The sequence below is a fragment of the Monodon monoceros genome, unplaced genomic scaffold (genome assembly GCF_005190385.1).
Source record: "Monodon monoceros isolate NGI ecotype Baffin Bay Population unplaced genomic scaffold, NGI_Narwhal_1 Super_Scaffold_11, whole genome shotgun sequence".
Classification (NCBI taxonomy): domain Eukaryota; kingdom Metazoa; phylum Chordata; class Mammalia; order Artiodactyla; family Monodontidae; genus Monodon; species Monodon monoceros.
The window spans coordinates 123,085,981-123,112,925 of NW_021703767.1; the positions used below are offsets into that span (position 1 = coordinate 123,085,981).

A 26,945-nucleotide genomic window follows, 5' to 3' on the forward strand; every position below is an offset into this window, starting at 1 on the left:
GGGAAGCAAGTGAGAATCAGGTTCTCAAGTCAAACCACAACCCAAGCTGCCCTTTCCAAGCTGAACTTAGCACACTGTCTTAACAAAACTCTTTTCCTTAGAAAGAACTTTGGAGCCAGACAGGCCTGAGTTTAAATCCCAGTTCGGCCACTGACCAGTAGTTATTAGGCATGTGATTTAACCTCCTTGAGCCTTTCTCATCTGTAAAATGGAGATGGTTAAACATAGCTCAGGGCTCTTGTAAGAAAACAAGATGAAGGGTGTCTCCTGCCCAGCGCAAAGTAGAGTAGAGGCCCACAGGCGTGAGTTCCCATCTTCGTGACTTTACCAGCCAGGCCAGAAGTTCTGGCTACACAGCTGAGAGACTCCAGGTTTGAAGCCTGGGATCTGATGGCCTGTTGTGCATGTTGGGTGGGTACTGGGTGTTTGCTGCACAGAGTATTCTGCATGGGGCCAGGGGCTCTGTGGGAGCCCAGCCAACCAAAAATGAGCTATTCCAGGCCTTGTGTACGTTGGAGGTCACAAGGACACCCACGCCCGGCCACGTCAGGTTTTGAGCATGGGTTGCTCATGGCCCTGCTGAATTTTGCAAAGGAAAGGAAAGTTCCTTTGGGCTGTGCTTTTGACCTTTGAGCGTGTTATCTTCAAAGCCATAAACCTGGTCCGCTGGATTATAAAAGTAGCTCATTCTAACACGTTCGCCCTGCAGCCTGCTCCTTGCCGTCCAGCACACACCCACGGTAACCAAAGGCCACCACCATGACAAGGGACCAGAATGGAACCTGGGAGTTGGAGAGTAATGACAACTTTGAAGGCTTAATGAAGGCTCTGGGTAAGGGGGTTGCCAGAGGTGGGAAAGGGGGAGGAGGTGGGAAAGGGAGAGGGAGGGCACTGTGGAGCTCCCCAGACCTGTGTGCAAGCCTCACTCCTCGCTCTTTACCAGCTGTGTAATATCAGGCAAGTCACACTCATTCTCTGAGGCTCAGATTCCTCATCGACAAGTTGGGAGCAATAATAAATGAGGTTATGTCTAGAATGTCCTTGGCGTACAGAAAAGATTCACTGAATGGGGGAGGCACACACACGCATATGTGAGGAAAGCCAGACTTGAGAGGAAAATGCAGTAGCTCCCCTGCCTTGTGATTGCCATCTCTTAGATAACAAGTTGGATCTGATATGATGCACAAATGACCCCTGCATTGCTCTTTCATTAGTCTTGTAGTGGAGAAGCACAAAAAAGAGTAGATAACAAATCTCTCAGCCTAGAGAAAATCAGGCTAGGAAAGGCTTTCATCATATACATCAAACAACTCACTGCTCACCTGACTTCTGAACTAGGCTCCAAGCCAGGGGCTCCATCACCATGTGTCCTGAGTTGACTCTCCTGTGGGATCTCTTGTGGGGCTGGCAGAAAACACACAAAACCAGAGCAAGTGGGCCCACAGAGGGGAGCTCACTTTTGGGGGCAGATATTATAGGCCAGGCCCCGGCAAGGAGCATTGGCTGCCTGTCCTTATTTCTGCGATGACCTCCTGATCACCTTTTCTAGCTTTAGATCTCTCCGCATAGGGAGTTCCCAGCTGGAACTTCTCTACGTGAAGCATGAGAAAAAATGGCTGCGGGTGCGATCTGAGGCCCAATAATTTGGATGTGATGATGGGAAGTCTCATCAGGAATGGGAATTGTGGGTTTTTCTGGGCAATTCACTTCTAGCTTGATGACACTTCCACCGTGTCAACAAACAAGGAGAGCTCATGTGACATGTTTTGCAATTTACAGAGGTTGGAAATTTCTTCATGTACTTTAGACATGTTTACAACACTGGATAGCTTTTTTTCCCCTCCTGGCTACAGAATGTTACCAATATACTTGGGAGAGGGGGGAGGAGACAAAAATCCCCGTATCAGAACCCTAACCCTGTCACCCCTGCTTTTAGCACCCTGAGTGAGACTAGAAATGGAATCCTGCTTCCATACGTGAGTAAATGGGCTGGAAATGAGCTCAGAACTAGAATTCTGAACAAGATCATACAGAAGAGGAAACAAAACCAGTGGGCCAGCTGAGGCTTTCTCTCTGACCTTGACCAATATTTTAACCTGTCCGCACCAGTCTCCTCATCCACCAGATAGAGAAATAACACCAGCCTTGTTTCTCCAGATGATGTTAGTGGTTGTTTTGAATGATTGAAAGTACTTTAACAAGAGCTATTTGGTGGTTTCAAGCTTTCAGCAGTGAGCTGAACAAGCCCAACTCAGGGAATATAATAAGAAAGCAATTTTGTGTCCTTTGTTGCTTATTCTTAAATTATATAAAGTCCTATGGTGGCTTTAGGTACAAAATCGAGTCTTAGTTTAGTTTTCGGCTGTACAGGGTGGGCCCCTGGAGCCCCTCTTTCTAGTCTTAAGGTGAGAGGCAAGCACTCCTGTCACCATCCCCTATTCCTTCTGGGGGATGCCGGGATGCAGGGCACCCTGTCAGCTCTGTGCAAAAAAATCCTCTTCCTAAAAGCAGCCTTCCTCTGGACTCTTTCACACCCACTTACACCCTTCTTGTGCAGGAGGGGTGCGTGGATCATGAATGTGATGTTTGGATGTCTCTGTCCAGGAGGTTTTGGAGGGAGTGGCCTTTCCAGTTCTCCTTGGTATCGGACACCTCTTATCTCAGAGCTACAGTCATGACTTCCAATTCAACAACTTAACTACATTGATTTCACTCTAATGAGCAAACGGGTTGACCCCTTTGTACGAGTCTCTGCAGTGGAGAGGGGTGGGCTCCCACTTTCCTGATGGAGATTAACACCATAGGGGGTGGTACTAGCTAAACCCAGATTGTGGATGTGCTTGGTGCCTCGGTTTACCCAGCTGCTAATGGCCTACAGTATCCCAGGAGCTTGCCCCAGCTTGAATCCATGAGGCTCTGTGCAGAAACGACTCAGCCAGAGTCACCTTCCCACCGTGGAGATGGGACACCTGACCCCTCTCACCTGCGCATGGGGACACAAGTGGGGCAGACAGGCACTGGAGACAGGTCTCAAGGGCTCAGCCAGAAGCAGCCGGGTGGGGCTGCCTCCCACAATTGAATCTGCTGAAAGCAACCGAGCAGGAACTTCCCTGGTGGCCCAGTGGTTAAGACTCTATGCTTCCAATACAGGGTACGTGGGAACTATGCCATGTGGTGTGGCCAAAAAAAAAAAAACCAAAATGCAACCCAGCAGATCTGTACAATTTCCTCCACATCCACCCCACAAGACAGGGGTTGCTTTCCCAACACTGACAAGTCAGTGAAGCTTGTCTTCTTGCCCTTTTGAGCGCAAAGCCCTTCGCATTTGGGAAAAACATATGTGGAGATCCTCCCAAATCCCCGGATATGAAAATATCACTAAGTATAACTCCATTCCCTGCCAAAGAGCTGTCTCTTTCTTAGATGTTAATCCCTAGCACCAGGGAGTCGGCTTTCTCTGTGGGCCTGGAGGCTGGTTCCCTAGGAAGGAGATACTCCTGTCGAGAGGTGGGTCTGGGGACAAACTGTCTTTGTTCCCAGTTGGTGACTCACTCCACCCCCCGCCTCCCCACATGACCTGGCTGCCAGCCTCAGCAATGACACATCAGGGCAACCTTTGGGTTTGCCCCAAATTTTCAAAGTCATTCGCTGTTCAGAGAATGGGTGACAAGGGTAGATTGTACCTCCTCTCCTGCCTTCTTAGATCTCGTGTTTCCTGAGGCCCTAGACTCTTTCTTGGCAGTGAGGAGAGCAGCTGGTGAACTCCTCTACCCTGAGGAAGCTGTCATGCCCTGAGGTCCTCCTTCAGCTTGGATCGGGGAGCCAGGGAGTGGAGGATTGGTCTTCAATCTAAAGGGCAGACCTCTCAAAGTGAGGTCCCCGTGCTGTGAAGGAACACTTGGGGAGAGTCCATCCACTCTGCCCCGGAGTGAGGCCAGCACTGCACGTACCTGGGAGTCATTCAGCTTCTTCACCAAAGCTTTAGACGACGCCCGTGGAAGCCAGGGATGGTGCCACCTGCAGCAGGCCCGGGCCCAGCCTCTGTTCTCAAGGAGCTCAGACTGGTGCAGGGAGCCAAGCTATAGCTGTGTACAAATTGCATTCCTGTTCTCTATTATAGTGTGATCAATCACCCCCAAAACGTGGTGGCTTGATTTTATTATACAGTGATTTTATCATCGTCTCTCATAGTTATGGGAACTGACCAGGTTCACATAGGGGGTTCTTGCTAGGAGGCTCTCATTCCATTGCGGTAGGACAGTGGCTGGGGCCAGAGCCATCTCAAAGGCTTCTGGCTCCTGTGTCTGACAGTTGGTGCTGGCCAGCCTCTGAGACCTCAGAAGGGGCTGTGGATATCTACACATGGTGACCCATGTGGCCTGCGTTTCCTCATAGCACTCTGGTTGTGCCTAAAGAGACAGGAGGCAGCAGCTGAATGACCTTTTATAACCCAGACTCAGAAGTCACACAGCATCACTTCCGCCATATTCTATCGGTTGAAGCAGTCATGAGCCCACCCACATTCAAGGGGAAGGTACATAGACCCCGCCTCTCAAAATGTCAAAATCCTATTGTAAGAACAGCCTATAGGATGAGAGGTGGCGGTATTGCAGCCATTAAAGAAAGTATAGTCTGCCACAGATGGGACAGTGCGTGACTCTGTCTCTTGGGCCTGAAAGGGCTATGGTGACAATAGAACAATGGTGACCGGAAGTGTGTGCGCTGAATGGTGATGGATGGTGACTAGACTTGTGGTGGTGATCACTCTGCAGTCTATACAGATGTTGAATTATGATGCTGTACACCTGAAATGTACATAATTTTTTAAAACAGTGTGTGTGGCAGTGAGGGTGGAGGGAGCTACAATAGATGGATCATTGACGGTTTCCTGAGTACTTCTGGGTGGGGTTTTGAAGGAAGGAGAGGAGTGCTCTACACAAGGATAGAGTCAGGTCTGGACCTGTGAGCATGTGCCAAGGTCAGGCTGATGAGGATGTGGGCGGCCAAAGGAAGCAGAAGCCATATTACCAGGGAGTGACGTGCAAGGGCGGCCGCAGGGGTAAGAAGAGTCAGAAAGGTACCAGGGCTGGATCTTGAAGCAGTGTGACACCATGTGTGATCATCACCCAAGGACATCAGGTAAGGAGAGGGTCCTGGGAAGAACTGTGTACAGAGGAGAGAAGGGCCATGATCACACTGACAGCCAGGGCGTGAATAGATCAGCAGAGACAGTCAGAGAACTGAAGGAGGAAGTGGCTGCAGTCGTCCTGGGAAGACGCGAGAGCAGTGTCAAGGAGGGTGTCCAAGGGGTTGTCCATAGCAGGAAACTGACTAGATTTGGTAACTAAGTGGAGAAGAAGCAGGGGGTGAGCCTAAGAAATAAAACCCCATCATGTAACTTTAATCAGGAAGACAGGAATGTATAATGGAAGGCATCTGTTCCAAAAGTACTCAGGGACTTCCCTGGTGGTCCAGTGGTTAAGAATCCACCTGCCAATGCAGGGGACATGGGTTTAAGCCCTGGTCCGGGAAGATCCCACATGCCGAGGGACAACTAAGCCCGTGCACCACAACTACTGAGCCCGTGTGCCACAACTACTGAAGCCCACGCGCCTAGAGCCCGTGCTCTGTAACAAGAGAAGCCACCGCAATGAGAAGCCCGTGCACCGCAACAAAGAGTAGCCCCTGCTCGCCTCAACTAGAGAAAGCCCACGCGCAGCAATGAAGACCCAGCACAGTCAAAAATAAATAATAAATAAATAAATAAAAATACTCAGTTAACATTAAACTTAGACATATTTTAGGAAATCTTTGTTCAATAATTTGTAACCATTAGGAAAAATCCAGTTCTCTTAATTCACAAAAGAAGGTGGGGATCATCTTCTATGAAGAGCATCTTTTCATTGAAATCAACATGTACAGATTTAAAAGAGCAGTGGCGGGGCTTCCCTGGTGGTGCAGTGGTTGAGAATCTGCCTGCTAATGCAGGGAACATGGGTTCGAGCCCTGGTCTGGGAGGATCCCACATGCCATGGAGCAACTAGGCCCGTGAGCCACAACTACTGAGCCTGCACGTCTGGAACCTGTGCACCACAACAAGAGAGGCCACAATAGTGAGAGGCCCGCACACCACGATGAAGAGTGGCCCCCGCTCCCCACAACTAGAGAAAGCCCTCGCACAGAAACGAAGACCCAACACAACTAAAAAATAAATAAATAAACAAATGTGGGGTTTAAAAAAAAAAAAGAAAAGAATTTAAAATTAATCAATATAATCATAAATAGCATGTAGGTCAAATAATAAAAAGAAAAAAAAGAAATAAAGAGCAGTGGCTACTGCAAAAAGTCCTAGTGGGTCTCTGGAAAATTCTACCAGGAAAGCGGTAACCTTAGAGGCTGAAGTCAAGCAGCGGCCACCTGAGTGGTCTTTGCTGGGAAATTTTTCCTAATTACCCACAACATTCAAAAGCCTGTCCTGACTGTAAGGGGCCAAAGTGTAACATCAGAGGTGAGCACATGCACAAAATGTTCTCAGGCCGTGATAAGATCGTGCTAGCATGAGCTTTCTATACATTGTGTCATTTAATTAATTCAGTTTCAACAAATGCCTTGAGCACCTATGACATGCCAGGAAGAGCTCTAGGCATTGGTGAAGCGGTGGTAAATGAGGCAACATGTTCCCTGCCCTTGCGGAGTGGGCACGCTAGTGGGAGAGAGACAGGGTAATAGTTTAAGACTCTTTGGGTAGTGGTAAGTGCTTTAAAGAAAATAAAAAGGAATTCTTGGGTGGAGAGTGATGGGTGGTCAGGGAAGGTTGTCTGAGGAGGTGACACTGGAGCCGAGGCTTGAATGCTGTGAAGTGTTGTTCCGGGCACAGGGCACAGCGAAGGCTGGTGTGTTGGGCGTGTGGTGAGCCCAGGGGTAGGTCAGGCCTTATGATGGGCAGACTTAATCCATCTTATTCATATTCTTTAAGGTTCGCTATGACTACAGCGTGAAGAATGAATCACAGGAGGGCAAGACTAGAAACACGGAGGCCCGTTAAGGAAGCTTCTGTGTTGTTCAGGCAAGAAATGATGATGGTTGGTTTAGGGTGGTGCCCAGGGCTGGAGAAGAGAGGACAGATTCAGTGTATATTTTGATGGTAAAGCTGACAGGGCTTGCAGATAAAAATGAAGCGAGAGGAAATGGAAGAAATGAAGACGGCCCCCAGGCTTAGGCCTGAATAGCTGGGAAGGCTGTGGCCCTATCAGCTGACATGGGGAAGACATGGTGGGGAGTGAGTTTGGACAGGGGTGCCAGACAGGCGGGAATGCGTTAAGAATTCTGATTTACATCTTTTGATTACAGATGCCCATTACCCATCCAAGTGGAGTATTAAAATTGGCATGTTGATATAAGATCTAGAGCTTAGGGTAGAGCCAGGGATAGAGCCAAAGGAATGCTTGCCATTTTAAGGAGTGAGGAATCTGAAGGTCAGGGAAGTGAAGGAACTTTCCTGGGATCACTTGTGGCTGGAAACTGGTGTTGCTCAGAGAGGAGCCTGGTCTGCCTGCTTCTAACCCCCAAGCACTTGCCATAGCTCGGTTCCAGGTGCAGGTGCTAAGCGTGGGGTTAGGGGAGGGGGAGCTCCGTGCTGAGCAAAGTTCATCAGGATGGGGACCTCCAAAGCAGGCAGGCAGGACCCTCAGATACATTGCAAGAGGGTCACTCGGAGTCCCTGGGTAAAAATGAATGAATGAATACATGAATGAATGAATGAATGTCTGATTAGCCAACGAGGAGTTAATTTCACGGCATTTGGATTCCTGCCAGTGCTCACAAGTCAATAAAGTTGGACACTGGCCAAAGACTTTGCTTGTGTGGCATCTAGTTGGACCTTCAAACAGGGACAGTGCTGTAGGTGGGAAAAGCCCAGGTGAAGATAAGTTTGGTCCCTTCCTATGGGTCTCCCCTGGCGTGTAGTGGCAGCTTCTCCTCCTCGACCCCCATCCCAATGGTGCAGACTAGATTATGTAGGGGGGGAGGTGAAAAGTACAAGGGGAGCAGGGAGGCACCCCAGGGTCTCCAGCCTGCCTCTGCTGGCTAGGGAAGGGTTTGAATGCATTTGGAGGTGTCCCTGAGGGTAAGAGAGAAGGAAGCAGGAAGGGGCAAAGACAGTTCCTCTTTCCATGGATTATCTGGAGGAGGAAATGACATGGAAAGACGGAGAAGATTGCTCTTCCACTCTGCTTCTCACAATGCCTGAGTGCTGAGGATTTGTGAATTAAGGAGTTCAGGTTCGAAGCCCGTGGAAGCTGCACTTAGAATGGGTTCCAGGTTTCATAGGATGAAAATGTGTGTATTTCTGCTCTTTAATTTACAAATCGCGTCTACCCTTTTAGGCTACAACTTTAGCTTTTTCCACAAGCATATTACAAAGCATTTTAATGTTGAGTAGCATACTCATATTTCAACTTTATGGCCTGCATTGTTCAAAATGCAGTTATGAAAAGTATGCTTTAATAAAGTCACTTCAGTGTTTTCGCTTTTTCTTCTGCAGCAGCTATAAGCCATATATATCATTCAGAAATAGCTTGCCTTTGTACGTTTTCCTCTGAGATAGAAATTCATTTCACCTGGCTATAAATCAGGCTCAGAGATACCTTTAATCCAGAAAAGCAGATGAAACATATTTGATAACCCTGGTGTTCAAACACCATACCAGGAAAATAATTTTCCCCGCAAAGTACAAAGAGTAAGTGTTTTTGTAGTCTGTGTGTGTATGCCTGTGTATTCTACAGCTGCAGTTAAACGTTTCCTTTTGATTAGAAATATCACAAATCCACCAACAGAATGTTTGGCTTCCTTCCTTGGGGTGGAGCAGAGGTGACATGATTAACTAGCCTGCGCCCACAGTGAAGGGTAGCCAAGAGGCCAAGCCATTTTTCAACCCAGAGAAGAAGCAATGCTTGATTCAATTTGCATAGAGCCCCTAGTAAGATTCCCCGGCTCTGGTCCGAAAGACTGACTGGGGGTGGTGTTTCCAGGACAAACCTCTTCTCTTGGCAGTAGACATTTTTAGCTGTGATCTACCTCTCTGGGCAACCAGGGACAAGCAGTAATTTCCATTTGGGGAGACTTAAACACAATGTGTTTTAGTGGTGAACAATAAACAGAATGTGTTTGTAGGCAAATTGCCAGGAGTGCTGTCCTAGCTGGGCAACTCTGAACCAGCCACTTAAATTCTCTGGGCTTTGATTTCCACATCTGTGGAGTGAAAATAGACTTGCTCTCTGAAGACCACTTAAATTTAGACTTCTAAATTTCTCTGTAATTCCCAATTCTTCCTTAGTACAGTTGACCCTTGAACAACAGTGGGGGCGGAGGCAGCAGTGGTGTGTTAGGGGCCCTGCTCTCCGTGCAGTCAAAACTCTGCGTGTAACTTATGGTTGGCCCTCCGTATATATGTGGTTCCTCCGTATCCGTGGTTCTGCATCCATGGATTTAACCAACCGCAGATGGTGTAGTTCTGTAATTACTATTGAAAACAATCCACATGTAAGTGGACCCGTGCAGTTCAAACCCGTGTCTTTCAAGGGTCAACTGCAGTTTTGCCTGGTGCCCTCCCCTCCGTTTCATCTGGTTAACTCATGACCTGTGGTTTTCTTTCCTCAACTCCTAACTGTGTCTCCAGCATGGTTTAGCACAGCCTAAACTTCTCCTCACTCAGCACAGAGGGCTAGAGCAGGAACTAAAGTCATTTCTACCCTTTGGTCAACCTATGGAATGAGGAAACCAGTCCATGCAAAAAAAAGGTTTGGCCAGGCTGGATTAAACGTCCATGTGACAGGCCAGGGCTATGTGACGAGGGAGGGGGTAGATCAGCCCCCATTCTGACTGTTTCTTCAGAGTCCAGGACACTTGGGCTGCATGGAATGGCAGATGGCTGTAGAGATGCATAAACATGACCTGAATATTTCACTCTGGACTGAATGCCGATCTGACCACTGTTTGACCAGAGGGCAAAAGGCCAAGGAGTGGAGGCCAATGTGCATCAAATACCCCCCAGCTCCTCGGCACTGTGTAAAGCATTTTTGCCATTATTTTAACTGAATCCTTACATAAATAACCCTATGAGATAAGCTTTCTTTTCCCCATTTTACTGTGAGAAACAGGCTCAGAAAGGGAAAGTGACTTCTCTGAGGTCACAAAGCTGGGAGATCAGAGACAGGATTTATGCCTGGATCTGACCCTCACTCTTTTATGCCAGAAGTTCTAAACTTTGGCATGCACAGAATCGCTTGGAAGGCTTGTAAAAACAAGAGGGGCCCAACCCCCGTAGGTCTAGGGTGGATCCCAGAATTTACATTTCTAAGAGGATCCCACGTGCTGTGGCTGCTGCCAGCCCAGGGGCCTCACTTTGAGAACCACCATCCTAGACCACGGTGCCCACGTTAACCAAACCATAAGTATCTCCTGAGCTCCTACTGTGTGCGCAGCCCTGGGCCTGGTTCTATGGGGACACGGGAGCAAAGAGACAACATCATCCTTGAACTCACAGGGGTGAGACTTGGAGAAAAAAATAATAAACCCCATGAAAGAGAGGAAAATGCCAGGTAGTACTCCTGCGGGTTAAACCCTGGGCCTGGAAAGCAGGTGAGGAAGGAGGTAAGAAAGAACAGAACATGCTGGAGCAGGCAAGGCTGGGGCTGGGAGGAGAGGGGCAGGGATTCAGGGACCAGATGTGCAGGGAGTATCTGGAAAAATGCAGAGGGTTCCGAGGAAGCCAGCTTATGAGATCAGGGAGTTGATTGTGATGGTGCCAGCAACTACCGCTTATGGGGCCATTATCACAAGCCACCAGCCACTGGGCAGACCTCTTCACAAACACCATCAAATTTCATCCTCAAAATAGCCTGATGCAATTAGTAATAACTCTACTTATAGCTACTGGCTCTCTGCTGCTTCCAGATCTGGACCCTAGTGTCCAGCGATGGAGCTGAAGTTAGATGTCACCTGGCCCTTTAGGCTGTGTTTCTGGGACAGAAGGAGAGAAACATGAATTGGAGTGTAACACGTTATCCTCTGCCTAGCACAAGCACATGTTTATACCGACTAGAACGCAGAGAATATTCTTTTGCGGGTTTTAGCAGCTTTAAGGAAGGATTCATTGTGAAGTCAGATATAGTTGACCACTTGGTCCTGTCTAGTCTTCTCCTTTCCAAACAGGCCAGCAGTTGCCTTAAACAAGGGATATTACCATAATTTCAGGGACCAAATGACAGAGATAAATGCCTCAGAAAGGAGTTTGTCAAACTTTCCTGTATTATGTTCTGTGGAACCCTGGCCAGCTGGAGATCCCAGCACGGAGGGTTCTACAGCCACCTAAGATTGGGGAAGGCTGCATCTTCTGTCCTGCTCTTGGAGTTACAAAGCATTTTTCCCAGATTAAAATCTCTGTGAAATTCTTCAGTATAGAAAGCAGTCAGCCTGTCTTGGTTTTAATTGCTCATTTCTCAAACTTAGCTGATCATGAGCTCCCCTTTAAAAAAATTTTTTGACCACCAGTCTTTTGTAGGCTGAGTCCATGGCAAATACAATGGGGCACCCTGGGCTCTATGAATGCTGGCCTAGATGCCTAGGAGGGTTCACAGCAGCAGAGAGAGCATTTATCTACCCCTATGCCCTGGGGCCTGCAGGCTGTGTGGCTTGGACCTGCCCCGGTAGAAGTTTTTTTTTTTTTTTTGGCAGTATGCGGGCCTCTCACTGTTGCGGCCTCTCCCGTTGTGGAGCACAGGCTCCGGACGTGCAGTCTCAGCGGCCGTGGCTAATGGGCCCAGCCGCTCCACGGCATGTGGGATCTTCCCGGACCGGGGCACAAACCCGTGTCCCCTGCATCGGCAGGCGGACACTCAACCACTGCGCCACCAGGGAAGCCCCCGGTACAATCTCACATGCCACAAAGCTGAAGCTATCAGAAAATGTCCAGCGTTGGAACGTGGTTGCTCCAGCTCCGAATTCTTGTAGAGCCCTAAGCCTAGAAAACAATTGCTGTCTGGTGGGGGCAGTGTGCATGAGCCCTGGAGAACATAAGCTGCCCCAGAGAGGGCTCATCCAGCTGGGTCCAGAAGCCCCTGTGGCTCCAGGGGAAACGTAGAGTCAGAAGTTACTGGTATCTTGGGCAGCCACTGGAAGTGCACAAACTGGGGTGGTCTGACGTGATGGGATGGGTCAGCCCAGAGCTTGTGGAGCGTGGTGCTGGCCCTGGAGCCAGGCCATCCTGGGTTCAATTACCACCTCTACTGCTTCCTCACTATATAATCGAGGGCAAATGACACAGCCTCTCTGAGCCAGGCTCTTCACTGGTAAAATGGAGAATAATATAGTACTTATCTCGTGGGTTTCTTGGGAGAATGAAGTGAGTGAAGCTTCCCAAGGGAGGTTCCACTATGGGACAGCATTCCTGGTTGGTTAAAAGGCATGGCTAAACTATCACCCCAAATACTACCAAAGGTCCACACAGCATGGCCCCCAGAGTCACCTTACCTAAAACTTAGCTCCTAAGTTCCCCCATAAAATTTTTTACCTCTCTGCTTCTACCTTGGTTACCTAAACTCAGAACCTCTATTTTCACCTCCCAGCTTGATCTTCCACACATCCTTCCAATAATCAAACCCTTGTGATTGCTTTCCACCTGTGTAATCTTAGACAAGTCACTTAACCTCTCTGGGCCTCCACGTCATCACCTATACCATGAGGGATTTTGGCGAGCAAAAGGACCTCAGTCCTTGTCTTCTTTGAGGAAAGAATTCAACAAAGAGACCAAGATTGTAAAGTGGGCACAGAGTTTATTAGAAGCACAGTACGTGTGGGAGAGCACACAAGCAGTTTACTTAGGGCAGAAGCAAGTTACACGCTCGAAGGAGAAGAGTGGGGCGTCCTTGGGAGCGAGGGGCACGCAGTAGGGGCAGCTTAGGTTGTTAACATGGGGTTAATCTTCTGGGGCTTAGATGAGGGTGACTCCCCTTTTCCTCCCCTATGATTGTGTCATCGGCAGTTCCTTATTTGGACTTCCACCAGGCACCATTCTGAATCCTTCCCCTGAGCACCTAAGCGAAACCCACAGGGGTGGGGATGGGGTCAAAACGGCAATGCTAATGATATTATAATGATATTACAATACGGCAAGGGTTACTAGAGGGAGACTTGAGACCCCCCTCTGTGCATGTGTGGGGCTGAGAAGTCCTCCCTGAAGGCAAGAATGAGGAGGCTGCCAGTGGGCTCCTTTGTCCTTTCATCCAGTCATCAGCCACCTGTGTGTTTCTATCGCACAGACTCCACGGTTTTCATGCGCAGAGTTTCTTGCTCAGATGCTACAAAGTTTCTGTTTTGGATGCCATTCCTCCACGTGTCCTGGCCTCCTGAATTGCAAAACAAGGAGGTGGCTTTGCCTTCTCCCTAATACCTATGCATGAGGAGGCTGTGCTTGGGCCCAACCTTGATTTTTCCTACCTCATGAGGAGTAGGTGCTTAAACAGTAGCTTTCAAATTTCTTAAACCATTGAAGTCTTTCTCCAAACAGCCCCCTGAGAGGAAATCCAAGGTTTAAAACCACCCAGAGATTCAGGGTCTGAGATGAAGCCCAGAAATCTGTAGTTTTTACATCTTCCCAGGTGATTCTGATGGGCAGCCATTGGTGAATTCTTAGACCGGGCAAGTTCTCAACCAACAGTAGTGAACAATAGTTGAACAAAGCACTGGCATGCACACACCAGCTCAGGCCAACTTGAACCTATTTCTCTTTTCAACTTAGGACACAGGTATATAATCCTTTTACCTTCTGGGTTGCCTGTTATTACTCGAAATTATTCCCTGACTTTATACAATTTAGAGTCCAAAAGACCAGCCAAGGTCCTTCCTGGATTCTGCTGTGGTCCAAGCATCCAGCTTGGACCTCTTCTTCTTGGTCCTTTAGGAGAAGGCAGGTGATAATGACCAAAGAGGGATTCAGGAAGAAATGTGTCAGAAGGGAAATGGGGAAAGAGGGTGAGGGAAGTGATGCTTGGCTACCAGGGAAGGACAGCAGAAGGGGTGGGGATGCGACCATCGGAGATGTTCATTCTCCAAATTGAAAGCGGCTCCATGAACTGTTGGTAACTGCTGGTCTTACTCATGGGCACGCTAGTATTTATCCCCCACCAGACAGCACACAGTGTGAAGTTTGATCACCTACTACCATAGAGATGAGGCTGGAATTCTCAGAGAAATGGCCCTCAGTGAATCTGAACTGTTCTTACTTTTGAAGTCGTTATTACCTTGGGTTATGAGTGAATCAGTCTCAGTGTTTTTTGAAATCTTCCAGGTAAACTTCCTTTAAAAAAAAAAATTAAAGATTTATATTGGCACCGGAAGATATCTGGAGAATTCACAGGCATAAAGGAGGTCAAAGGTCAAATATGATTTGGCTGGAGACAAAAAGCTTAATGATGTTTGTAGCAAGGGTAGAAATGTAGCAGTTCCAGTATTATCCTGTTTCTACATCATTTCTATAGGACAGTGACATTTTGGCTTGGGTGACATTTTATACACAATCAGAGGTTAGCAGGAGGTGAGCTCAGCACTTAGCTTAGGAAGTGAAACACTCTATTGAAGGGCATGTTCCCTTTTACTTACAAATGGTCTCTCAGAAATGAATAAGATTTTCTTTAAAATATCAAGGCAAAAAAACAGATGTAAATGGAGTAGATGCAGCAAAACCTCGACAATTGTTGAATCTGCATGATGGGTGTGCCGGGTTCCTTGTACTCTCCCCTCTACTTTGGTTTGTTTGAAATCTTTCATAATAAAAATATGAACAATGATTCATCTTTTCCTTAAAAACAACAAAAGAAATGTCTGAGCAAGTGTTTATTAAGTGTCCGAAATATGCCTAAACTGCGCTGGGGCCATGACTGAGGCAGAGCATCCCCCAGATCTGCTGTAAAAATTGAAGTTTGTAGGTATTCTTCCCTTCAGTGGGCATGAAAAAAAGATCCATCTCTACCCAGGATCTAGACTGGTTATTTTTAAACAGTCTTTTTCCTTTTAAACCACGAAGTCTTCTGTTCAGCAAACTCTTAGGAGGAAACCAATATGTCAAATAGATAGAAGGGAGCTGCTGTGAGGGCAGGGGCATGCGCATGTGTATATGTAGGCGTGTGCGTGTATATATGTGTATGTGCGCATGGGTGTGCACACACTGGGGAGTTGCAGCTCAGGGGTGCTACCTCCCCTCCCACCAGGGCTCCCGAGGAGATGCCCAGGGACCCTGGGTTTCCCGACCATTGACTGAGGTGCCCAAACTGGCCGTGTGCAAGACAGCTCTCGTTTCCCACTTGAGCAAAGAATGTGGCCGGCCTGAGATCTGCATCTCTGGTCCTGTTTGGCCTTGTTAAAGAAGTGAATGCGTCTGGCTGAGCACATCATAACCTCCACAACTCCCTTCGCCAACAGATATAGATTTTGCCACCCGCAAGATCGCCATCCATCTGGCTCAGACGAAGATCATTGAGCAAGACGGTGATAACTTCAAGACAAAAACCAACAGCACATTCCGAAACTATAACTTGGATTTCACAGTCGGGGTGGAGTTTGACGAGTACACAAAGGGCCTGGACAACCGGAATGTTAAGGTACTGACCAGAGTGGAGTTTTCATCTGCACGGTCTTGGTGCAGGGGCTGGCTGTGTAGCTGCACAATGAAAAGATGACAGAAACAACCTGGGAGGCATCAGGAGAGGGGGACCAGAATGGACTTAATGATGCTGGCAATAAGCAAGTATTGAAAGTTTAGTGGGAAGAAGCAGGTTGGCTTCTGCGTGAAGCTTATAAGCCAAGGAGGGATTAAAGGATGCTGACCTCTCCAGGATCCAGGGTAGGAGGCCAACTCATACACCGACATGGGCCTGGCAGGCAAAGCAAAGAGGCCAGGTGGGCTCATAGGGAAGGACGTTGACGGTGCCAGCGGGATAGCATAGCTTCATCCTGGGAGCAGCTCTCAGCAGCAGTCAAGCATTGCCATAGAGGACTGAGGCCTCATGTTGCTAGAATTTTTTTTTCTTTTCAGGAGCTGTTGAGCATTCATATGTTCTCATATGAACTATCTCAATTTTAGATGATCCCAACTGATTTAATTTGTTTTTTTTTAGGAAAATGCAATGCAAATCACACCAAAAAATCAGTAGACTAGATGAAGTCAGGCTTTCTCCAATCCTAGAAACTCCCATAAATCTCTGGCAAGCTTATGGCTTCAGTCTCAGCCTCACCTTAACTCTCAGGTCATAATCGAGGAAATCCTCCATGCATCAGAAGGCACACTTCTAGCCGCTTGAAGCTTTTGGATGTAAGGAGGCCCCTAAAATGAGCAGAGAACTCTGAGTGCAGAGTGGGGAGTTATCTCCAAGCCCGAGAACTGGAGTCTGCAGAGTAGGCAGGCCCGCATCCAAGGGGCTCTTTGTGAATAAGACAGAGGTTGGTAGCAGCGGGGAGAAGTAGGGCAGTGGTGGGAAAGGCGGGGCCATCGGCAGGTCCCCTCTCCTCCTGCATCACCTGGTGGTATCACAGCCCAACAGAAATGGGGGAAAATCCAATCTCAGCCGCATTTAAGGATTCCCGCACCCAAATCTTAGCATCTATACAAGAACGCTGGGGGCTGCACGGTCCAGTGCAAGCCCATGTGGTTTATACAGGAGTGGGCAGCTTGAGCCCTTGTGGCACCCACTACCTCTGTGCCAACGCAGCCACCAAGACCTCTGCCCTGGCTCCCAAGCTGAGGACGGCCGGGCTCAGATTCCTGTGCCCAGGTATCCGTGCTCTCAAGCCTGCAGAGGGCCACCCTCTCAGAGCACCACAACGAAGCAGGACCCTCCACCCTGCCCTTCCCCTTTCCCCATGAGCCCCACTCCCCCCAGAACCCCACTCTTCTCTGGTGCTTCCAGGAGTTCCTTCCAAGTCGAAGTCTCAACTCTTCCCCCAAAGCTCTGGCTGCTCTCCCGGGGTGGGGAGGAAAAGCTGTCATCATTCTTTGGGGATGATTCTAAAGCCAAAAGAGCTGGACACATTTTATTTCTCAATCAAGTTGTCCCGCCACATTGATTATCTCAGCCAATGAGTCAGGGTTGAATGACGTTTGGGCTCCTTGAAAAGAAAAGTGGGAAATGGAAAGCCCTTTGGAAATGCTTCCATCAAACCCGTCTTGGCAGGAGATACTAAGCTCCCGAGCTCCGGAACGGCCCCTTGTAAAATCCCGCCCCGAGGAGTTGCTGGATCGGCAAGCTTTTCTGAGCTGTGTGGCTGCGAGGCCAATTCATCAGACACCAGAAATGATAGGAAAATTAGTCTCAGAATTTTTGCAACCCTCTGCTGTTCTAACCTAATCAGTTCCAAATGATCCATTTTCCCCTTGCTTCTCAGTTTGGGGCGTGGGCTATTGAAAAGCAGGTCTGTCCTCTCTGACTCATTTTTTATCACCTTTGATTGTGGAGAACTCACTCTTACTGAAATAAGTCATGTCCTTTTGGCCCTTCCTGACCCTTAAAGGGTTCCATTTGTTAACACCTAGGCTTCTGCCTCTCCCTTCCATGCTCTGTCCTCTCTGAGTTCCATCCTCTCTCCAGGATCGGCTCTTAGCCCTGCAGAGAGAGATAATCCCCTTTCCCACTTCTGGTGTCTGCTTTGCCTGCAGCAAAAAGCCAGGGCTAACAAACACACACACACACACACACACACACACACACACACACACAAGACTGAGAAGTACTCAGACAGAATTTGCCCAGCCTCCAGCAAAGGGCTGTTCCCATGAGAATCACAACACAGAGCAGGTGCCCTTGGCACTACCTTCTTCCTGTAACTTGACTGCAGCCCTTTAGCTGGAGAGGCACGGCAGGGAGTGGGTGAGTCTATCTCTCTGATTACTTTCTGTTGCCTACCCTTGGTGGCACACCCAAGTGCACAAAAATCTTCCGTCTGTGTGCATGTGTGCGCTTGTGTGTGCGTGTAGTGCTCCTCTACTCTTGTCCTCGTATTCTCCAGGACTCCACTTCTTAACTCCTTGGTCACCCTCACGAGCCCCTCTGAAAGAGGGGAGACAGATATTCATTCAATCAACATGCATTAGGTGTCCTTGATGTACAAGACAATATGGGCTGGGGTATTGGAAGACACAGACCTTGCCCAAATAGAAGATGTGAGTCCTTTCTCATCTACGTGGGAGGGATCTCTGGAATATTCCAGACAACATCTCGCTTCCAGAAGAGGAAAGAGAACAACCTATGAATTAAGCTTCTCTAAGACATTACAACCTATGAATTAAGCTTCTCTAAGACATTCGAAACTGTGAGGATTAAGATGGTCCTAAAGGAGGAGGAGACATGTTTTCTTTAGAAAACATGTAGAATTTTACTTTTAAATTAATTTGGGGAATATTAATACATATGCATGTACATATACATTATGTACATATACATTAAACACTAAAAAGTGAAACTTCCTTCCTATCCTGGTCCCCAGCGCCTTAGTTCCCTCCCCAAGGTACAATTACTATTAAGGGTTTTTTTTTGCCTCCTTGGAGAGAACGTGTACAAACATATGCACGCATCCCCATTGCTCCTTTCTTTTATGCACATGGCCCTCCTCCTTGCTTTTTTAACTTAAACTATACACTATGGAGACTGCTCTTCTCTGTAAGTGCAGAACTGCCTTCTCCTTTCAAGGGCTACGGAGCGGGGAGGAACCACACCGTATTTAACCAGCCGCCACTGATGCAATTTATGAGGTTTCCAGGCCTTTGCTGTAACAAACAACGCTGTGATAGGCTGAAGAGTAAAATAAGGAGGAATAAAATTGTACCTAAAATATATAATATGGTCAAGGTCAAATATTGCTTTAGAAACAGGTAGACTTAACAATCTGTAGAAAACAGATATCTACCAAAAAACAGACCTGAAGTGAATTAAAAAAAACCAAAAACACGGGTTCGTTTATCACCAACTGGGCTTGCAAGATAGGGAGGAAAATAAACGCCTGGTCCTTAGCATAATATTGTTCATAGAGGCGTAATATGGTTTGCACATACTTGGAAGAAAACCAACTCACATCAGGATCATCCCCGAGAAAGGGCAGCACCAAGACACCACCACTGCCCGGGTGGGAATGATACCGTCAACCTCACATGCAAGCCTAATGTGGACACAGAGGTGGGTGGCCTTGAAGGACCACTTAGGGATAGTACACATCGTCCCTTGGCAGGTACTAAGACAGGTAAAGTGGGGGGAACAGGAGGAAGAGGAACTGGGGCAGGGTGTGAAATTTGTAAACATGTAAATTTAGTAAGAGGGGTTAGAGCCTCTTGTGGTTCAGCCTCTTGTGGCTTCTCCAACCTGCTGGCCAACTCAGCCTTGTTGTCCAGCACAAGCTCTGCATCTCTGCTGCCTTCCCTGTGCTAATTGATCAGCATTGCTGCCTGGAGGAAACCCAGGACCAGGAGAAGGTCCATCTCCCGGTTCTGGATGACAAGGCTGGCTTTGGAGCAATATCTGCAGCCCCCTGCTAACTAGGTAGCTTCCCTGCCTTTATTATTGCCCTACAGTGGGCAGTCCTCACAATGTGTTTCCTGTAGGGAAAATTCTCAGAAGTAAAATTTCTAGGTCAAAGAGTATACACAATGTTATATTTTGAAAGGTAATGTAAAATTGCCCTGCAAAAAGATTCATACCGATTTATATATGCACCAGCCCTGTATGAGGGTCCATGCTTCTCTGTACCCCCTCCAACCCAGTGTGTTATTAGACTCTTTGATCTTTGATCACAGGATGAATTGTATCTGAAAAACAAACAGACTTCACTTGCATTTCTCTTGTTATAAGGGAGGTTGAATATATTTCCTTATGTTTAAAAGCCATCTGCTAGGGTGTTTCGTTTTGTTTTGTTTTTCCTTGTAAGCTGTTGGTTTGGTGTCCTGTGTTGAAATTCCTATTAAGTTAATGATTTTTTCCTTATTGATGTACAGGTGTCCTTTGTATGTAAGGAAATCAGGTCTTTGTCTGATATGTGTTACAATTATTTTTCCGTTTGTTATTCATCTATTGACTTTGAGGTATCTTTCCCTTCCAGAAATTTTACGTTGTGACATAGTTAAATTCATCATCTTTTCCCCCACCGATTTGGAATGCTGTCTTTACCATATGGTAGAATGGAAGAGTAGAAGTCTTTCAAAGAGAACAGAACTGGCCAAGATAAGTCGGCCTGGCTAGAATGAAGGGTGTATGTGGAAATGAGGCTGGTGGGATGCTGTCGTGGCTGTGGCTGAGAGCTCTGCTCTGGGGACGGAGCAGAAGCCCAGGAGTGGCTGCAGGAAATGCAACTGCAGGTTTACATGTGTTCAGTCCCCATCAAGACCATACATTTGATTTGCCTGGAAACCTCTCATTACAGACTCTGATCACCTGGGAAGGTGATGTCCTCGTGTGCGTGCAGAAGGGGGAAAAGAAGAACCGAGGCTGGAAGCAGTGGGTCGAGGGGGACAAGCTGCACCTGGTAAGTCCCCAGCTCCCCTCCACTCTGCTTATGCCAACCGCCGGTTCACCCAGCCAGGCGCTTTGACAAGAAAAATGGCCGTGCCCTCCTCCCCTAAGCTCCAGCCAAATGTGTGTGGTCAAATGCGTGAGCCATTCCCATCTGGCTCAGGGGACTCCAGGAGGAAATCTATATGGCTGTTTCTCTGAACGGCTGAAATTAAAAGGAAAGTTCAAGATGCTGAGTTAGGAAGCCGAGATCCAAGGAGAAATGCAGGGAACCTGTCAAAGGTCAGCCGGGGAGAAATGCGAGGCACAGAATTAAGATGCCCTGGAGGAGGGTGAGACCAGGCCTCCTCAGTGATGTGAGCCTAGGAAGGAGAGGGGTTGTGGTGGGCTCGGGATGCATGGGAGCAGGTTGCACTGGGAACTGCCTGTAGACCGCAGGCACTGGCCTCACATCCTAAGCTATGTCCACCTGATCCCAAAATATTTTAGTTTAATTTGACACCGGAACAGAGCAGTTGGAATAAATTATTTCTGATTTCCTTGTGTAAATTATATCCATCTAGATAGCTTAATTTTTCACTCTTCAGTCTTTAAGGCAAGTGATTTGTCCAACATTCAATAGTGAAAAATCTTTCACTCCTTCATGCATTCAGTCACTCGTTTGTTAAATGAATGGCTCATTTAATGGATGGCTCTTTATTCATTCACCTGTGGAGTCAAGCAGGTACCTGGCTCTGGTGTCAGTATTCATGTCACAGGGTGCCCTTCAGAGCCAGCCTTGCCTCACCTGAGTTCTTTATTTCAGAGACAATGTCAACTGGTGATAAATGGGAGGCAGTCACTGTTTTCCATCGACAGTTTTCCCTACCTGCTCCAGTTTGGAAGGTGGATTTTTTAAATTGTAGTACAAACCCCAACTGTCCCTGTGGCTAAGCCAAGGGATTCACCATCAACTGCAATGATTTTTGTGGTCGTTCCCACACTCGTGTTTTTCCTCTCCTCCCTCAAAGGGTCACGAGGCGCAGATAAGGTCTGGGGGCTCCCTCTGTCCAGATGTCTGCCCAGGCAGGCCTGGGGGAGCCCTTCCGCAGCCCGTGCCCTGTCATTGCTTGTGCTGCCACCAACCAACGTTCTAATCACCGGAGGCCAGAAAATCCACAGGGTGCAGGGACAGCTCACCAGGCGCTTGCCTTCCAAATGCTCCCCACTAGATCCTGCCCTTCTTTGTGGCTTTGCTGCCTTTTATAAATTAAGCGATGTTGCTTTAATCACGAGAGTAGGAGAAATCCTGCTCAAGAGGATAATTTCTTCGCATTTTTCATTTTTATAGTTGTTCAAGCTCAATTCAAGTGTCAAAATCAAATTACTGCTACCTGCAGGGCACGCCAGCTGATTGGGTCTCTGAGAGGCTCTTTGCGCAGAATGACTAAGTGTCCTCTATTCAGGCTCCTCCCCCACCCCAACACACAGACACCCAGAGGGCTGGGGGTGGGCGAAGGAAGGCCTGGCTTGTTAGTCACTCACCTGCTTCTGATGTTGCAGGAGCTGACGTGCGGCGACCAGGTGTGCCATCAAGTGTTCAAGAAGAAGTGATGGCCGTGAGAAGTGGGCCCCTTGTCCCCAGCTTCCCCAGAGCCTCTCGAGGAGCCCCATGTCTCCAGATGACCCCTCCCAAGTCTTGCCTTTGCTCACCACAGCCTCAAATGACCCTCAAAAGCACGCGCTCCATGCTCCCCATGAAGAGCTCTCGGCTGGCTTTGGGGAACAGCCGCAGGAACCCCCTACTCCTGATAGAGCCCATGGAGGCATCTGGATGGGTTTTAAACAGAACGAGTATGTAACAGTGAGAGACATAGTCATCCTTCCTTGAAAACTGGCATTAAACGAGAAAACAAAAATCACTCCCATGCTTTGAAACCCTTCCATCTATTCCCCTTTATTTCTAGAACTGTCACTTTTATCCGCAAGCAGAAGAGGTCATTGCCTGCATGGTGGTTTTCTGTGCAGCTTTTGTTGTTTAGTTTTCAGTTTGGTTTAGCTTCGTTTCTTTGTCGTTAGTTTGGGCGTGGGGTTGTTTTACCTGGAAACGCTCTCTGACCAGCACAACGTATCCCCTACTAATTCTTGGACATTGCCTATTGGAGATTCTTTCCTATGGATAGCACATTTATTTCTCCAAGATCCTATTTTAGGAAGCATACGCTTTCCAGTTTGTACTTTCCCTTAAGGAGCCTGAGTGGCTCTACCTCTAAAGGCCTCTGCAGGTCTGCAGTGTCATCTGCTTTTGGTCCAGGCCAGTCCTTTGCCCTTCAGCCCTGGGCAGACTTTCACCCCTGCAGAGGGGTCACCAAGCTCTGCCAGGTAGCCTTAGTTCAAGCCCTGTGCTCCACTTCTTAGCTGGGTGACCATAGGCACATCATTTGGACTCTCTATCCTTGTTGATCTCTTCTATAAAATGGAGAAGACAAAAATAGCATCTCCTCCACTGGGATGGGTCACTGTGAGGATTAAGTGAGTTAACACGTACAGAGTGCTTGGAACAGGACCTGGTACGTGGTAAGGGCTCAGTCCCTGCTAGCTCTGGTCATTATGTGGATCTACCCCCTCCACCACCTTCGGGGTCCAGATGAGTGGATGCTCAGTAGCAGTAGGTCAACACCTCCGAGACTTCCTGCTGCTTCCAGAACATTAGGTTCGTTACTCCGAGGCAGCACTGTATTTTCCTGCTGGGTACGTAAATGGAATAGTGCACCTGGAACAGGAGAGTAGTTAATAGGGATGGATTTATGGTGGATTGTTCATGGGATCCTGAGAAGGCACTGCAGGTCAGAGCCATCTCTGTATCCTTCTGTAGCAGAGCCTGGAATCCCACCATTAGACAAGCACTGCTTTTGAAGGGTAGGTTCACGCCAGGAGGGATAGCAGGTGGTATTAGCACCCTCTGGTATGATTTTTTTTTTTTTTTTTTTTTGTGGTACGTGTGCCTCTCACTGTCATGGCCTCTCCAGTTGCGGAGCACAGGCTCCGGACACGCAAGCTCAGCGGCCATGGCTCACAGGCCCAGCCGCTCCGCGGCATGTGGGATCTTCCCGGACCGGGGCATGAACCCGTGTCCCCTGCATTGGCAGGCGGACTCTCAACCACTGCGCCACCAGGGAAGCCCTCTGGTATAATTTGAATGATCACTGATCCTGAACATCCTAAAAGGAGAGAAAGGCTGTCAGCTGCCCACGTGACCCAGGGCCAGCCTTCGCTCAAGCGTTTGTGACAGGCGGCCGCGACGTGGATGTCCTGGCAGGCCGTGCTCCCCAGCAACCATTGCCATGTCCAAGAAAGTGCCTGGTGGGGCCTCATGCTGGCTGAGGACCTAGGGGAGGTGTGGTGTTCTCTCGGGTGCCGGGGAGGGGGAGCCTCCTGAGGAGGTGCAGGCCCGTCTCCTGGGGCAGACCAGGGACCAAGTGGAGGGACTGGTGAAGTGGGCCCCTTGTCCCCAGCTTCCCCAGAGCCTCTCGAGGAGCCCCATGTCTCCAGATGACCCCTCCCAAGTCTTGCCTTTGCTCACCACAGCCTCAAATGACCCTCTCCTTTGTCGCTCAAGAAAACTCTGTTGAACGAGATCATTGAGGACTAGCTAAAAAGTGTTCTGCACATGTAAGGGGTTATATGTATTAGTAACATTTGATCCTAGTTTTTGCAAAGTATATTCTAGGGAATGTTAGCCACTCAAGATTCTGCAAAACAGCTCATGGTCAAATGAACTTCGGAAATGCTGAGAACTATATGGCCTTCTTAGAAATGTACAGTGAGCTTTAGTGTGTTTAAAGCCCTGAAAACTCCTGTAGCAAAGAAGCCCGGCCTTAAACCGCAGGACCCCCTTCACCCTGCAGCGTTTCCTGTCCACAGGGTGTTTTGGAAACACTGTATATCTGCATTCAATGAGAGAAAACAAACAATATCATTTAAAACTCCCCTTTCCCAAGTGGGGTTTTCTCAGTATATTTTCTTTCCACAAAGGAAGAGTAACTGAATTACTTTACATACGGTATGAAAGACCGGTTGTGGCAGTATTCATTCTACTGATCCTTCTTTCTCAACTAAGATGCATCTGAACTCATCAGAAGTAGTCAAGATGGAGGCACCTATTTTAAAGCAAGGGCAGGTATTTGGGGCCAGGGCTGACCTCCCAGTCCTGCACTCACTGCGGATAAGGTAGGGCGAGTCCCCTGCCTCCTATTCCTGTTCCCTCAGCCTATTTCAAAACCAAATCACGACAGGAATGCCTCACCCTGATACTGACAAGGCTGTCTGGGGACAGAGTGGAAGGGGTCACCTTGGTGGGAAAGGCGCCCAGACCTTCAGGACCCCAGCCTCCAAGGCGTGTCAGGAGAGAGACTGGGGTTAACTTAAACCAGGGGGCCTGATCTGTCCCATGAAAATCCCAGGGCACACCTGGGCAGTGCCGCTGAGTGGTTTAAGCACGGACTTCTCTGTCAGCCCTTGGATCAAATCCTGCCCCGCCTCTCTCCAGCTGTGTGACAGTCTGGCAGTTACTCTCCCCCTCTGAGCCTCTGTTTGTCCATCTGCAAAATGAGGAATAAGGACTGTGATTCATAAGGGGTAGTCAGGATTGAATAAGATCTTAGCACGGTAACTGAACCAACAGTCAGTTACCCTTATTACCTACCCTCAGTGCTCTGTGTCCGCAGGTTCTGAATTTAGATCCCCGCTTGGTTGAATCCGTGGGTTCAGAACCTGCCAATGCAGAGGGTCAACTGTATTATACCATTTCATATAAGGGATTTAAGCATCCACGGACTTTGGTATCCGTGGGTAGCCTGGCACCAATCCCCTCGGATACTGAGGGACGACCACATGTGTGTGTATGTTACGTATACACGTACACACATATATATACACATTCTCCACCCCAATCCCACACATCTATACATACGTACATACATACATAATGAGCTAGTGATTCCCTTCATTAAAACTCTTTGCTTTCTAAAAGCTTCAACACTGAGATCCTTACTACAATCTCCAGATGGGAAGATCACTAGTAAGACTTACTAAGAAGACAGATTCCTGCCCCCCACACCCTTTCCGAGATTCTGGCTCTGAGGTCACAGGCAGGGTCCAGGCATGTGTGTGCTTACAAGCTCCCTAGGTGAGCGCCCTCAGGTGCTTGGCAAGCACACTGACAAACCCTACGTTGTTCAGGTAAGGCATGATTCACTTTAAACGTGTACCCACCCACGTGTCACCCATGAACACCCTCAAGCAAAAGCCGGGTCTGTCTCTGCAGGTGGCCAAAGGTCACGTGACCCACCCACACATTTTTTTTTCCTGCCATATGGCATCGGGGCCGCTGCCTGTGTGGCTGAGCCCTGTAACAGAAGTGACGGCACACTTTCTGGAGCTGCTGTGTGACAGGGGACGCACTTGGGCCCTGGAGGATGGCGGTGGGTGATGGAGACAGGGCACAGCAGAGAAGGAAGTGACGTGAACAAAGTCAGGGGGCGGAAAAGGCAAAGCGGGCTGGGGTGGGGGGAGCGGAGCACCTGCCGTGAGGGTCAGTGAGGAGGCCAGGTGCGGAAGGTGTTCGTCAGCCGAGGGAGGTTGTAAAGGCCTTGCTGGGCCTCATGGAAGCATCATGGGGGCCAGTGCGGGCCTCTGAGCAGCAAGTGCTGTGATCCGATTCATGCACCAGGAGTAATGCTCGGCCACTGTTGGCAGGACGGATGGAGGCGGGCAGAGGGACTCAGGATTACCTGCTCAGAGGCTGTTACAGTGTCATTCCCAGGAGAGGCTGCGAGGGACCCACCTCAGGGCCAGGGAGTGGTTGCAGGGAGGGAGGTGAGAGGTGCTGGGAGGGGCCCCTGCACTAGATGATGGCTGCACAAATCTCCTAGAGGACGTGAGGCAACAGGATGGTGAGAGGGGAAGGAGGAGCCTCAATGCGGCTTAGCAGTCGGGGGGTGGGGGGGGGGGGGGGGGGGGGGGGGGGGGGGGGGGCCAGAGGGAAGGTCATGGGTTTGGGTTAGGCCTGCTGCACATGTGGTGACAGAGCAGTGATGGCAAAGCCCACATGCCTCTCCCATTGCCCAGTGCCACCCTCCAGTGGCTAAGTGTCACCCCCTTCATCTTACCTTCCTGCTGGGGCAGGAGGCTGGGCTGGGGCTGGGACTGAAGGAGTGGCCAGCTGTCACAGACACTCATGAGGCCAGGAAGTGATGATGACGCCAAGGGGAGGGGAGGGAGGAGGGGAGGGGAGGAGGGGAAGGAAGGGGAGGGGAGGGGAGGGGGGAGGAAGGGAGGGGAGGGGGGGGGGGAGGGGAGGAGCGGAGGGGGGCGACGGGGTAGGGGGGGGGGGGGGGGGGGGGGGGGGGGGGGGGGGGGGGG

General features: G+C 48.9%; 1 protein-coding gene across 1 annotated transcript; it reads left to right on the forward strand.

Annotated features, from left to right (window-relative positions):
• The first annotated feature begins 604 nt into the window (after positions 1-604).
• RBP2 (retinol binding protein 2) lies at positions 605-22,525 on the forward strand. Its single transcript, XM_029215382.1, has 4 exons — positions 605-832; positions 15,475-15,653; positions 20,455-20,556; positions 22,086-22,525. The coding sequence occupies exons 1-4, from the start codon at positions 760-762 to the stop codon at positions 22,134-22,136; spliced, it is 405 nt and encodes a 134-aa protein (XP_029071215.1). The 5' UTR covers positions 605-759; the 3' UTR covers positions 22,137-22,525.
• The last annotated feature ends 4,420 nt before the right edge of the window (positions 22,526-26,945 follow it).

What these genes read in the sequence shown, in the direction of transcription:
- RBP2 (XM_029215382.1), top strand. Translation starts at nt 760, where the DNA reads ATGACAAGGGACCAGAATGGAACCTGGGAGTTGGAGAGTAATGACAAC. An exon ending in AGGCTTAATGAAGGCTCTGG is followed by an intron (nt 833 to 15,474) that starts GTAAGGGGGTTG and finishes CTTCGCCAACAG; the next exon opens with ATATAGATTTTGCCACCCGC. An exon ending in AGGGGGACAAGCTGCACCTG is followed by an intron (nt 20,557 to 22,085) that starts GTAAGTCCCCAG and finishes CTGATGTTGCAG; the next exon opens with GAGCTGACGTGCGGCGACCA.